This window comes from Myotis yumanensis, unplaced genomic scaffold, assembly GCF_028538775.1.
Source record: "Myotis yumanensis isolate MYYU_CA2020_CCGP unplaced genomic scaffold, mMyoYum1.0.hap1 SCAF_23, whole genome shotgun sequence".
Taxonomy (NCBI): domain Eukaryota; kingdom Metazoa; phylum Chordata; class Mammalia; order Chiroptera; family Vespertilionidae; genus Myotis; species Myotis yumanensis.
The window spans coordinates 1,207,134-1,221,964 of record NW_027223774.1 but is presented as its reverse complement, the minus strand read 5'-3'; the positions used below and the strand labels follow the sequence as shown (position 1 = coordinate 1,221,964).

At 46.3% G+C, this 14,831-nt stretch overlaps 1 protein-coding gene across 1 annotated transcript; it reads left to right on the top strand.

Annotated features, from left to right (window-relative positions):
• The first annotated feature begins 218 nt into the window (after positions 1 to 218).
• LOC139000224 (zinc finger protein 154-like) lies at positions 219 to 14,211 on the top strand. The gene is given in 5 exon segments (XM_070402485.1): positions 219 to 339; positions 1,001 to 1,072; positions 1,950 to 2,020; positions 11,390 to 11,513; positions 12,932 to 14,211. Coding segments are annotated over 5 exon segments (1,668 nt in total).
• Positions 14,212 to 14,831: the final 620 nt, after the last annotated feature.

Sequence of the window (14,831 nt, the reverse complement as noted above, 5' to 3'; positions counted from 1 at the left end):
GAGGCATCTTCTCTCTGCTCAACTACCTTTATTGTTGTGGTAGGAACACTATTTGTAGGAATATAAGGAGAGAGTGACTTTGATGGACCCAAGGCCTGGTGTCTTGTCTGATGAATGGTAGAGGGAACAAATGGATGTGGAGGGTGGGAGGTATGGAGAACTTGAAATCCTAAGAGAGAAGCTAATCGTGGATTGAACTGTCCCCATTTTGACAGAATATGAACTTTGAGGACGTGGCCATTGTCTTCTCTGAGGAGGAGTGGGGGCTCCTTGATGAGGCTCAGAGACTTCTCTACTGCAATGTGATGCTGGAAGTGTTTGCACTTGTCTCATCTGCTGGTAAGACCATCACGTTTCTCCCAATGTCCTGAGGTGATGTCTACTCTTCCTTTTTTCTCCAAATGTATCTCTCATAGCCAGACCATGGGCTCTACTAATATTCCCCACTGTCCTTTCAAATCGGCTGTGGCTGCCAGGGGCGAGCTGTGTGGGGAGTCCTGAGCTCTGGAATTCCAAAGCATCCCTTACACCCACTGCCTTAGAAAATGCAAGAAGTGTCTGGAAGTCAGGAGTCTTGCAATGAGCAAAATGGGACCCACTTTGAACTTTCTCTTCCTGGGAAGGTGACTATGTCCTCATGGCATCCACTTCTACACCATTCATCTAGGTAAGGCTCTTTGTGACAGCCTGTGCCAGGTTATTGTCTTTATTTACATGAAAGTTCTCGGCTTGGGTGGGGCGGGGTCTCAGGAAATCAACATGGCAGAGTGAGCAGTTATGTCTGCTCTCACTCCTGCCCTCAGCGGATCCACTTCTCAGTGTCCCGGCAATCGCTGCAAGCACCTCTGAGTGAAAGCCGCCTTCGAGTTCCGACCAATGCCAGACAGTCCAGTCTCTCCTGTATGAGTCTGGGTCCCCAGAAGCTCGCCCAGGACGGGAGTTCAGAGCAGTCGGGAGTTTGAGACTCCCTCCCGATTGAAAATGACAACTGTGTCCTCAGCCCCCAGCCCTCTGCGCATGCGCATCCGTACCTCTGTACTTTACTTCCGCACCATACCTCCTCTGAGTCTCGGTATGCTTTTCTCTTTCCTTCTAGTTGTGGAATTTCCACTCAGCCAGCCTTCCTGTGATTCTGGATGATGTCTGTTCTGTCTTTCAGTTGTATTTTTGAAGTGGTTGTGCAAGGCAGCAATCTCCTGTGTTTACATATGGGGCCATCTTGGTTTTCCAAACCCTGTATTCTTTCTCAGGGTGAACTGGCAAGATGGTCTCTGATGAGGCCTGATCCTACTGAGTGGAAACTGGGGGAAGGTATCACATGAGGGCTTTTTTCAGATCAGACCAGGAACCCGCTTGTGTCCAACCATATTTAGGTGCAGGTGCATTTGTCCAAAACTTATTCTACAATTTGTTTACCATTATTGACATTCTGATGACTGATCATTTCATCTGTTACTTCATGGCTTTAGGCTACCTACACTTTGTCACTTTTTTGCATCACCAGTCCCTGGGCACTGCACCCTGTGCAGTATTCTCCTGCATAGATCTGCACATGTGTTATGAGGTGCACATACATTCTGAAGTAGTCCTCGAACCCCTGCTACTGAATTTTACTAAGAATAAGACATACGCAACCTTCTGCACAGCTTTCCCATGTCATCAGCAGATAAGCCCTCCTCAACACTGATAGTAGAAGAAGGAGCTGATGACCATGCTTCAATTCCATGTGGGGCTTGCCATCTTTGTGTCATATTTCTGGTGAGGCTTTCCTTGTTTTGTGATATTCAGAGTTCCAGAACTTCGCTGGAGTCTTACAAATCCGGCCAGCACACCTGTTATTTTCAGACAATTCCATGGAACACATGTATGATGTGCAACATATTTCTGTAATGGAACTTCCCTCATCACTGTAGTCAACATCCTTTTCCTCCTCATTTTTCTGTTTTCAGGTTGTGGGCATAAAACGGATGATGAGGAAGCCTGTCCTGAGCAGAGTGTATCTGTACAAGGACAGTCACAGGTCAGGCCGTCTAAGACAGAGCCAACAACCCAGAGGACCCATCTGTGTAAGCGGTGTTTCTCTGTATTAAAAGACATTCTGCACCTGACTGAGTCACAGGCAGCATACCTTGAGCAGAAAGCCTTCTTCAATGACACACGTGAGAGAGACTACTGTTTCAGTGCAAACCCACGCCAGCAACAGAGGGAAGCCAGTGGAGAGAAGCCCTGGAAAGAAGCTGTGGACAAGGCCTCGTTTGTGACCAGGTGCAGCTTCTACTTATCAGGGCTGCCTTCATCCAGTAGGGAGGTTGGGGAAGACTTGCCAGCCATCTCAGAGCTTCTGCAGCCCCAGGCCCCTCTCGACACCGAGGAGCCACACAGTGGCAGTGAGATTTCCCTGAAACATTGCAGTGGAAAACATCATAACCAGTGGGGTCAATGTGAAAATGCTGCCAGCCACATCCAGAAAGTTGTTCAACAGAGAGTCTGCTCTGGTGAAGTGAATAATAATTTCAAAAAATCCAGAAAGATTTTTAGAGGAATCTCTAGCCACATTCAACATGGAATAGTTCACACTAGAGACAAGCCATATGAGTGTAGTGATTGTGGGAAGGCCTTCAAATTTAAGACTAACCTCAATCAACACCACAGACTTCACACTGGAGAAAAGCCCCATGTGTGTAGTGATTGTGGGAAGTCATTCAGGTATATCTCTGTTCTTAATCGGCACCGGAGATTTCACACTGGGGAAAAGCCATATGAATGTAGTGATTGTGGGAAGGCCTTCGGATATAAGACTAACCTCACTGAACACGAGAGAATTCACACTGGAGAAAAGCCCTATGTATGTAGTGAGTGTGGGAAGTCATTCAGATATGTGTCTGTTCTTTATCACCACCAGAGAGTTCACACTGGGGAAAAGCCATATGAGTGTACTGATTGTGGCAAGACTTTCAATCATAGGTCCAACCTCACAGTACACCAGAGAGTTCACACTGGAGAAAAACCGTATGAGTGCAGTGAATGTGGGAAATCTTTTAGATGCTATAGTACCCTTTTCAACCACAAGAGAGTTCATACAGGAGAAAGGCCTCATGAGTGTAGTGAATGTGGGAAATGTTTTAGCCAAAAATCTAGCCTCCTTAGACACCTGATTGTTCACAATGGAGAAAAGCTTTAAAAGTGCACCGAATACTTTCTTTTTCTCATTGACAATAACAGCACTGAAGGGGTCCCTTTGATACACATTTAACATAAACCCCTTTTATCACAACATGCACTCCGCTAGAGTCCTCATGAAATTTCAAGTAGAAGTGATGCTTTAAATAACTGCATGGCACTTGCTAAGCTGCTCGGGTCTACTACTCGATTGAAATCAGTGGGATTATTCCTGGCTGAGGCGGTTTCACCTCCACCACCTGGCTCACCTGAACAGGGAGCCTCAGTCACAACCCCTGCGTGGTCAGGGAAAAGGAATTCTGTGTTCTCAACTCTGCCTGAGCAAACTGTGATTCCTTCAAGCTCGTGGCAGGATCTTCATTCCTTTCTGACTAGGAAATGGAGTTGATTGAGGGATCATCCTGCGCACCCATCCTCAGTTAAGTGCTACCTCTCAAGACATCACCTTATGCTGTGATGTATTGTTTCAGTTTCCAGTTCACCAACCTGCAAACCCGTTGAATTTCTAACACATCTCTGGTTTCTGATATTTTTGTCAAAGTTCTTTTGCTCATGTACTAGTACCTTCCATTTTGTTGGTCCTATGCATTGCCTGGCTTGATCTGAAAGCACACTTGGGATCTGTCCGCATGTCCAGGGGAACAGATATTGTAGGAATCCCCAACCTGCTGTGATTCTGAAGGCAAAGCGTAGTGTCAGAAAATCACTTTGTCCCGTATTCACTTGTAATGCAGTGCTTCCCAAGACCTGGAAAGAAAGCCGGCATGACTTGGTGGTTCTCATTTGCAGCCTGGTGCCTCCTGTGATTGAGGTCTGAGGTCATCCTGAAAATGGGGGTGGGGGGCTTTGTTCTGCTTCTGTGAACAATGTGAATTATATTCTCTGTTCACAGTGTGTATTACATACTGTCAAGGTGCCCTGTGCCGTTATGAATGGCATTTCATAGGCTGGTCTAGCTTGTGTTGAGACTCTGAGGGTTAGGTTGAACTTCAACTGGGTCAGAAACCCTGTATTCATAGTGAGTGGGAAAGAGTGCAGAGAATTAGGTGAATCGCACCTCTTCTGAACGTTACCCACAAATGACCAAGGACGTGTGACTTGTGTGGTCATTGTGGACAGGTGTCCTCAGTTCCTCCATCACTGTTTCCTGTGGCTAAAGTCATTTTTAGAGAAAATAATCTATATGGTCTGTATTCTCTTCTGGCCTCTCTAAGGTGTTCACCTCAAGAATTGCTCAACAGGCAAGACATGAAAGCTAGAGGAAGGGTAGTCCTGTAGTCAGTCCCAGGATGTGGCATTTGTGACCCAGTCAGCATTCCTGTTGATTCTGTTGGCCATAGTCTTCACTGCTTGCCAACATTTGCTGCCACTGAGGCAAGGCTGGTCCTCACAGGGAATTAGGAGAGAGATGGTAGAGCCCATATCATGTTGTCATTTTAACTTTCTAACAAGATAGGGATATCTAGGCCTATCTTTGGAAGCACATTTTAAGGTTTTATTTAGGTATATATGCAACTGACATGCAACAAAATGCACTTGTCTAATGTGTACTGTTTGGTGAGCTTGGGCATAGGGATCAAGCTCTGAAATGGTCACATGTGACATAAACTTATCTCTCACCCATATTCAGGTTAAGGCAAACCAGGCCTACAGATGTGAATATGCAAAACACAGAGTTGACTCTATTTTTCTAAATAAGTATTTTACATATTTAAAAATATTTTTATTGACTTTTTTCAAAGAGAGAGAGAGAGAGAGAGAGAGAGAGTGAGTAGTGGTGATATTAGAAAGACACATCAGACAGCTGCCTTCTAAACGTAAACTACATGGCACCCAGGTAGGCATGTGCCATGAGATGGAATGGAACCAGTGACCTTCTAGGGCAAGACATGGTGCTCAAAACCTGACGTTCACTAGCCAGGGAGGAGTTTATTCTTGTTTTTTATTATTTTTAAATTATTATAGTAATTTCCATGCCAACAGCTCTACACCTACTTTGCCACACCCTGTAGTTACCTCCTGCCCTTTTGTCATCTCTCCTCCTGCCTTCCTCAGCCCTATATGCAGTCATTGATTTTCCTTTCTTTACAAGATTAGTTAATATTTTTCATAATTCCATAAGCAGTATAAGGGGTACACAAATATTGCTCTCCTTCATGCTACACAGTTATCTTGAGATTCAACATGATGCTTATGTGAATAGTTGATTATTTTTTATTGCTGAGTCGTATTGTGTTCTGCAAATTACCACTTGATCTATTAATCTGTCAGTGGTTTTAGTTATTTCCAGGTTTGGGATATTAAAAATAAGTCTGCTGGTAATATTGCCTTCAATTCTTTATGTAGATGTATGTTTTACTTATCAAACTGATGCAGTGTAGGCGAATGTTTTACCTGTTAGTGTATGCAGAACTGTGGTCTAAAATGGCCATTCCCTTTGCCTTGCCATCCACCCACAGTAATGAAAATTCTAGTTTTTCCACAACCCTGCCAGCACATGTGATGTTTAATCTTTTTAATAATAGGCGGAGAAATGAGTATAGTGTTAACTTGCTTTGTTTTAATTCCATTTCCCTAATAAATTTTTATGTTGAACGTTTTTTCAAGCAATTCTTCACACTGTCTTTTTCTCCTTTGTTGAAATATCTGGTCAGAATATTTTGACAAATTTTAAAATAAATTTATTATTTTAACTAGTAGGTTAGTGCAGCATCTAAGATATATTATTTCATTTCACTCAATCCTCAGTGAGTCAACTGACTTCTTGGCAATGTGAAACTATATATTTTTTAAAAAAATATTTATTGATTGATTTTAGAGAGTAAGGGAAAGGGATAGAGAGTTAGAAACATCAATGATGAGAGAGAATAATTGATCGGCTACCTTCTGCATGCCCCCTACTGGGGATCAAACCGGCAAGCCAGGCATGTGCCCTTGCTTGGAATCAAATCCAGGACCCTTCAGTCACCAGGCCTACCCTCTATCCACTGAGCCAAACCGGCTAGGGCTCAACCCCTTAATTCTTAAAAAAAAATGTATATATATACATATTTTATTGATTTTTACAGAAAGGAAGGGAGTGGGTTAGAGAGTTAGATACATCGATGAGAGAGAAGCATCGATTAGCTGCCTCCTGCACACCTCCTAATGGGGATGTGCCCACAACCAAGGTTCATGCCCTTGATCGGAATCAAACCCGGGACCTTTCAGTCCGCAGGCCGACGCTCTATCCACTGAGCCAAACCGGTTTCGGCAAAGAAATATATTTTAAACAACAACAACAAACACCCGAGACCAGCTACCGAAAGCTGAAATTGCCATTTCCCAGCGCCAGTCGGCGCCCCAGCGCCAATACTTACAATGGCCAGTGAGCTACTGGCCTCCTAATGCCACCTGCCGGGCCAAGAAAAGTGCATTACCCAGAGGGCAGTGCGCCTAAGGGGGTTTAGCCAATGAAAGCCCAAGAGAGGGTCCTGGAGCTCATCGGTTTGGGCGGGACTTCCTGTGTCCTGTACCCGGCGGTCCTCAGAGTCCCAGGCTCCACTTCCGGGTCAGCCGGAGCAGGAGGCGGAGCGGGCGGCGTCCGCGCGGGGCCGGGTGTCTCTGAGGCTCGTGGCACCGCAACCCCCAGGACTGGGGTCCCCGGGGCTCCCCGCCTCCTCTCCGCCGACAGAGGCCCCTCGGCCTCACCCCATCGGACCCTCCAGCCTCGGGGCCGGCGCCGCTCGGGTCCCGCCGCCCAGGGCGCAGCGTCCGGCGCAGTGAGTCCCCGTGGGGCCCCGGGGTGTGAAGGGAGGGAGGGCGCCGGGCTGCGGGGCCGCCGGGGGAGGCCGTGTGGGGCTGAGCCGGGAGGGGGGCACCCAGGCCTGGTTTGTGTCTAAAGGCGACGGAGAGGACGAGCGGCGGGTGCGGGGGGAGGTTCACTTCCTGCTCCGGGCGCCGGGGCCGCGGGTGGTTGTGAGCAAAGAGGGACCTTGAGCCCCGAGGGCGGCGGGTCCGGGAGGGGGTTCACTTCCTGCTCACTGAGGTCAACTCAGCGTTACCCCCATTTACCCTCCATCCTAAGGTGCTGGCGTCCCTCAGGCCCTGCAGGTCCCGTCCCAGCACCCAGAACAGTGAGTAGCTTGTAGGTGACACAGCACGTGATGGGGTGAAAGAGGGTGACGGGCTGCAGTGCCGCTCAGTCAGGCCGTGGGGCTGTGGCTGAGCTGTGAGGACTCGGGAAACCCAGGTTTGTTTTGTGTTTAAAGGCAACAAAGAAGCTGAGGGAAAGTGTTGTGTTTTTTTTTTCCATTTTGTTTTTAAATATATTTTTATTGATTTTTTACCGAGAGGAAGGGAGAGAGATAGAGAGTCAGAATCATCGATGAGAGAGAAACATTGATCAGCTGCCTCCTGCACATCTCCTACTGGGGATGTGCCCGCAACCCAGGTACATGCCCTTGACCGGAATCGAACCTGGCACCTTTCAGTTCGCAGGCTGACGCTCTACCCACTGAGCCAAACCGGTTTCAGCAAGGGGGAAAGTTTTGTGTGAGGAGATTTACTTTCATCCTCAGGACGCTGGGGCCACGGGTGGTTGTGAACAGCAGGGGGACGCTGTCTGAGGTCGGGTTCTACACATTTCCCCAAACCGCTGATAAGAATCTCACCTTAAAAGGGGGAGGAGAGAAATTAGGGACAAGAAGGAGGAGTCTTTTGAAAGGTAAGGAACGTGGCAACAGTGTGCACTGAGGACCGAGCCCTGGGGGAATTCAGGTATCACCCAGCACCAGACATGGGCCAGGACCCTGAGCAGCCTGAGAATCTGGATCCTGGCGTTGGGTGCCAGGCCGTCAACAGACCTTTATTTCCTACAGGTTCCTGCAGGTGAGGAGCCGCTGAGGGGCCTGGGCTGTGGGGCTGATGTCAGGGCCTCACACTCTTGTGACCTCTGAGACAGTGGGGTCCTGGGGCTGACCAGCCTCTCTTCCTGCCCAGGGACCTGGGGACAGAAAAACAGACACAAATACCCGAATTAAGTCCATGACTAGGTTTGGATGAAGTGGTCCATGTTTTTCTGGCAAACAGTGGAATGAGATGTGGGAGGGCCTTCCAGGCACAGGTTTCAGATGTGGTAGAGGCTCAGAGTGAAGACAGCTGGTTCTGGAATCTGTAGGAATGTTTTTCTCTTTGATGGGAACAGGAAAGAATGGGAGCGGAGTCAGGTGTAGAGGAGCTTTGTGACAACACGGTTGTCTGTTCTGCAGGTGATGGGGGGGTGGGGGCAATGGGAGATTTGGAGCAGAGAAGGCAGGTGATCTGCCTCAGGTCTTATTAGACGCCCTTTGGCTGCTGCATGGAGAGCAATATGGGTGAGAGGGAGGTGGTGTGATCATCAGAGATAGTGGTGAAAACTCATTATTCAACTGAGCCAAATATCAACAGTTTAATGATTGAAATATCTCTTGAGAGCCAAATTTTTTATACTTAAACTATATGGGTAGGTACATTGATATTTACTTAATTAGGGTACTCCTAAATTGGCCTTTGCTATAAAAGTCCTCAATATGACTGAGGTACATTCACTGAGATCAACCCCATCCAACTCTCCCTTCCTCAACTCGTGCATGAATCATTCGTCTCTCCCGTGCTGCATATCCTTTGAGCCCCCTACCTGTGCCACGTCTCCCATCACCCATCCGACTGACATCCCCCACTTTTTCTAACACCACTTCTTCAAAATAGACTCACCCAGGCCGAAAACCATCTTCTGTGCATGGGCCACGAAGTTTCAATCACACTGTACGTGCCCGCCCGCATGTGGTATTTTGTGGAAGAGCCACACTCAAGGGGCCAAAGAGCCGCATGTGGCTCCCAAGCCCCAGTTTGCCCACCACTGGTCTGGGAGTGTGTGATGGGAACTGGCCCCTGAAGGTGGCCGTGGAGAGGGAAGAAACAGTTGGATCGGATTGGTATTTTAAGTTTGGCCACCTGGATTTTCTAATTTTGAAGTTGAGAGAGAGATATGAGTCAGTGATGAGATGAAGGTTTGTATTTAGCACCTGGGGATATGGAAGCATTATCATCCTGAATAAAAACATCCATAGTGGGAAGGTTCATGTTCATTGCAGATAAAAACAAACAAACAAACACTTATTTTGGCCTGTTAGGGTGTGAGCTATTTCAGAGAGCAGTTAAAGAGCATCTGGAACTCAGAGGAGTTGTTCAAGTCGAAGACTTCTCAAAAGGAGTGAAGACCGCTTGGACCAGGGAGGAGTTGTAGATCATCATTTTATTTTAATTTGAGGCCCTAGGTCCATGGAAACAAGCTGAGATTGGGGCTGGTGCATATTTACTTACTCAACACTCACCAGGAAAATTCTTTGAGTCTTGGTATGTCCTGGGCTGTTGCACTCTGCCTGGTTGATTTGCTTAGGGGCATGAGTGGCCATCTATGAGACTCACTGGGCATGGGGTGAAGCATAGTAATTCCTCCTTTGGAAAACTGCTGTTTGAACTACTCTGTGATTCTTAGACAATCTCTTATGCTGTGGGTTCAACTCCGTTATTTTTAGACTGTAAAATAACTTTGCTTTTTGCTTGAATAGAAAAGATAAACTTAATTTTCTGACCTTGCAAGCTAGCCATCTCACTGATACTCTGATATTGATGTCAGGTGCCTGTAAAGATATGCCACTCAAGTTTACAAGTGTCTGTATAGATATGACAGGTGTTTGCTAGGTATGATATATACTCCAGGTTAAAATCTGTCTACAAAAATAACTGACACAAGGGCCTAAGAAAGATATAAAAAGAGAATTTTCCCTCCTTTGGATGTTCAGAATTTGACAGAGGCAATCTGCTCTGAACCAGCACGCAATAGAGATGATTCCTAACAGGCTCGTTAGGCATCTTGTCCAGCTAGCTGATTTTTGATACAACAGGGGTAGAGGGCCATCGGCCATGAGACTTGAGTGGTGAGGGCTGTGACTGGGATGGGAGATCATGTGAAGCACTGGTGGAGGTGGGCTCTGGATATCTAAGACGTGATGTGGTTCTCAATAGGTGATGTTGAAGGAAAACACAGTCAGGGAGTGAGGCCTTTATAGCAGGGCTCAAGGCTGCCTCCATGAGTGTGGACTCTCAGAGTTGGTGTAGAACTTATTCCTGTTTGAATTTGCCAAGCAGTCACTACACCACACATGCTGAGTAATGAGTAGGAAGTCAAGGAGTTGACTATGGGGGCTGTGGGTGTGGGAATGCAGGTGAGAGAGAGGTGTGGGAGAAGGAGTGATGTACCCTTGGAGAGGGAGTGTGAACTCATGTCCACAGGACACTTGATGTTGCAATAGGGTGAATAAGAAGTGAGTTCATTTTTGGTGTTTACTGGCTGATATGATATGTGATATGATATGAGGAATTTTAGTGAAATTGTCTGAAAATAGGGGTGTTGTGGTGAGACCTGCCAGGTGAAGAGCTGAGGTGTCACATGGGTGCACACCTTCCTAGGGTTGTCGAGGGCTGACACATTGATCAATGAGAAGGAGATAGCATATATTGGTGTCAGCTGGGCTTACATGTTTGCAGTGGAATGGAGATGGGCGATAGAAAGAGAGAGAAACAAATTACAGACACTGTGAATGATACATTTGCAAGAGAAGTTGAGTAGGAAATAAAGTGGTCTCGCCATGGCAAATTTGTGTTGCCTTTGAGGATGTGCCCCTGGAAATGAAGCTGTGTGAGAGAAGTGTGGTTCAAAGATTTATGTTGAGCAGGTAGTGCAAGGTGATGGCCTCAAAACCATGGTATCAGAGTCAGAAGGGTGAAGCATGAGGCTATGTTTTTTCATGTCTCTGAGGGAGATTGCGGGAAATAACAAAAGTATTGCCTAACAAAATAAGTGATATGTCATTCACATTTTCTTTATGGCCAAAAACTCTCTCTTCCCTATGTGGGTGACACCCACTGTATCTACAAGAGGCAGTATGGCCTACATGTGAGGCCCAGAGCTCAGGTATCTTCTCTCTGCTCAACTGCCTTTATTGTTGTGGGAAGACACAGTAACAGTAGGAATATAAGAAGAGAGTGACTTGGATGGGCCCAAGGCCTGCTGTCTTGTCTGATGGAGTATAGAGGGAGCTTATGGATGTGGAGGATTGAAATTTTGAACAACTTGAAATCCTAGGAGAAAAGCTAATCGTGGATTGAACTGTCCCCATTTTGACAGAAGATGAACTTTGAGGACGTGGCCATTGTCTTCTCTAAGGAGGAGTGGGGGCTCCTTGATGAGGCTCAGAGACTTCTCTACTGCAATGTGATGCTGGAAGTGTTTGCACTTGTCTCATCTACAGGTAAGACCTTCAAGTTCCTCCCAATGTCCTGTGGTGATGTCTACTCTTCCTTTATTCTTCAAACTTGGCTCTCACAGCCATACCATGGGCTCTAATAATTTCCCCCACTGTCCTTTCAAATGGGCTGTGGCTGCCAGAGGCGAGCTGTGTGGGGAGTCCTGAGCTCTGGACTCCCCAAGCATCCCTTATACCTGCTGTCTCAGAAAATGCCAGAAATGTCTGGGAGTCAGGAGTCTTGCATTCATCTTAATGGGACCCACTTTGAACTATCTCTTCCTGGGAAGGTGAGTATGTCCTCATGGCTTCCACTTCTTCACCATTCATCTAGGTAAGGCTCTGTGACAGCCGGTGCCAGGTTATGGTCTTTACTTACATGAACCATAGCTGCACTTGTACCATCCTCTCTCAATTTTTGTTTGTAATATTTTCTTCCCTAAATACTATTGCAATCTGAATTGCTCTGGCTTCGTGCTGGCTGCTCACCTCCCTTATCTTTCATTAATACTCTGAATATTTAGGTTGTATGTTTTTATAGAGTAGAAGGTGCATGGAGAAGCCTGTGTTCTCTCTCAGGGTGAACTGGGAAGATAGTCTATGATGAGGCCTGATCCTACTGAGTGGAAACCGGGGGAAGGTGTCACATGAGGGCTTTTTCCAGATCGCACCAGGAACCTGCTTGTGTCCAACCATATTTAGGTGCAAGTGTGTTTGTCACCACCTATTTCCACATTTTATTTACCGTTATTGACATTTTGATGACTGATCATTTCATCTGTTACTTCATGGCTTTTGTTTAACTTCACGTTTGTCACCTTTTTGCATCCTCTGTCCCTCTGCACTGCTCCCTGTGCAGTATTCTCCTACATGGACCTGCACATGTGTTATGAGGTGTACATATATGCTTAAGTAGTCCTCGAACCCCTGATACTGAATTTTACTTGGAATAAGACATATGCAACCTTGTGCACAGCTTGCCCATGTCACCAGCACACAAGCCCAGCTGAACAATGTTAACAGAAGAAGGAACTGATGATCCTGTTTCGATTCCATGTGGTGCTTGCCATCTTTGTGTCATATTTGTGGTGAGGCTTTCCTAGTTTTGAATATTCAGAGTTCCAGAACTTCACTGGAGCCTTTAACAAATCCTGCCAGCACATTGGTTATTTTCAGATAATTGCATGGAACACATGTATGATGTGCAACATATTTTTGTAATTTAACTTCCCTCATCACTGTAGTCAACATCCATTTCCTCCTCATTTCTCTGTTTTTAGGTTGTTTGCATAAAACGGATGATGAGGAGCCCTGTCCTGAGCAGAGTGTATCTGTACAAGGACAGTCACAGGTCACGGTGTCTAAGACAGAGCCAGGAACCCAGAGGACCCATCTGTGTAAGCGGTGTTTCTCTGTGTTTAAAGACATTCTGCATCGGACTGAGTCTCAGGCAGCATACCTTGAGCAGAAAGCCTTCTTCAAGGACACACGTGTGAGAGACTTCTGTTTCAGTGCAAACCCTCACCAGCAACAGAGGGAAGCCAGTGGAGAGAAGCCCTGGAAAGAAGCTGTGAACAGGGCCTCGTTTGTGACCAGGTGCAGCTTCTACTTATCGGGGCTGCCTTCATCCAGGAGGGAAGTTGGGGAAGACCTGCCAGCCATCTCAGAGCTTCTCCAGCCCCAGGCCCCTCTCGACACTGAGGAGCCACATAGCGACAGTGAGATTTCCCAGAAACTTCTCAGTGGAAAAGGTCATAACCCGTGGGGTCAGTGTGATAATGCTGCCAGCCACAACCAGAATGTTGTTCAACAGAGCGTCTGCAAGGGAGAAGTGAATTATGAATGTAACGAATCTGGAAAAATTTTAAGAGGAGTCTCTAGCGTCATTCGACATAGGAAAGTTAACACTGGAGAAAAGCCCTATGTGTGTACTGACTGTGGGAAGGCCTTCAGCCGTAAGACTAACCTCAATCGACACCACAGACTTCACACTGGAGAAAAGCCCTATGTGTGTAGTGATTGTGGGAAGTCATTCAGGTATATCTATGTTCTTAATCATCACCAAAGAGTTCACACTGGGGAAAAGCCATATGAGTGTACTGATTGTGGCAAGGCTTTCAGTCATAGGTACAACCTCACTGAACACCAGAGAGTTCACACTGGAGAAAAACCTTATGAGTGCAGTGAATGTGGGAAATCTTTTCGATGCCGTGGTCACCTTTTTAAGCACAGGAGAATTCACACTGGAGAAAAACCTTATGAGTGCAGTGAATGTGGGAAATCTTTTCGATGCCGTGGTCACCTTTTTAAGCACAGGAGAATTCACACTGGAGAAAAACCTTATGAGTTTAGTGAATGTGGGAAGTCCTTCAGACAAAGGTGTAACCTTACTATGCACCAGAAAGTTCACACTGGAGAAAAACCTTATGAGTGTAGTGAATGTGGGAAGTTCTTCCGACAAAGGTGTATCCTTACTAAGCACCAGAGAGTTCACACTGGATAAAAACCTTATGAGTGTAGTGAATGTGGGATGTCCTTCAGACGAAGGAATGCCCTCACTGAACACCAGAGAATTCACACTGGAGAAAAACCTTATGAATGCAGTGAATGTGGGAAATCTTTTAGATGCCAGAGACACCTTTTTAACCACAAGAGAGTTCACACAAAAGAAAGGCCTCATGAGTATGTTGAATGTGGGAAATAGTTTAGCCAGAAATCTCACCTCCTTAGACACCTGATTGTTCACAATGAAGAAAAGGTTTAAACCTGCTCCAGATACTTTCTTTTTCTCATTGACAATAACAACATTGAAGGGGTCTCTTTGATACACATTTAACGGAACATAAACCCCTTTTATCACAACATGCACTCCGCTAGAGTCCTCATAAAATTTCAAGTACAAGCAATGATTTAAATAACTGCATGGCACTTGCTGAGCTGCTCGGGCCTACCACCAGATTGAAATCAGTGGGAGTATTTCTGGCTGAGGCGATTTCACCTCCACCACCTGGCTCACCTGAACAGGGTGCCTCAGTCACAGTCCCTGCGTGGTCAGGGAAAAGGAATTCTGTGTTCTCACCTCTGCCTGAGCAAACTGTGATTACTCCAAACTTATGGCAGGATCTTCATGCCTTTCTGACTAGCAAATGGAGTTGATTGAGGGTTCATCCAGTGCACCCATACTCAGCTAAGAAAAGCTACCTCTCTTAGGTTATCACCTTAGCTGTGATGAATTGTTTCAGGTTCCAGTTCACCAACCAGCAAACCGATTGAACTTTCTAACATGTCTCGGGTTTATGATCTTTTTGTCCAGGTGCTTTTGCT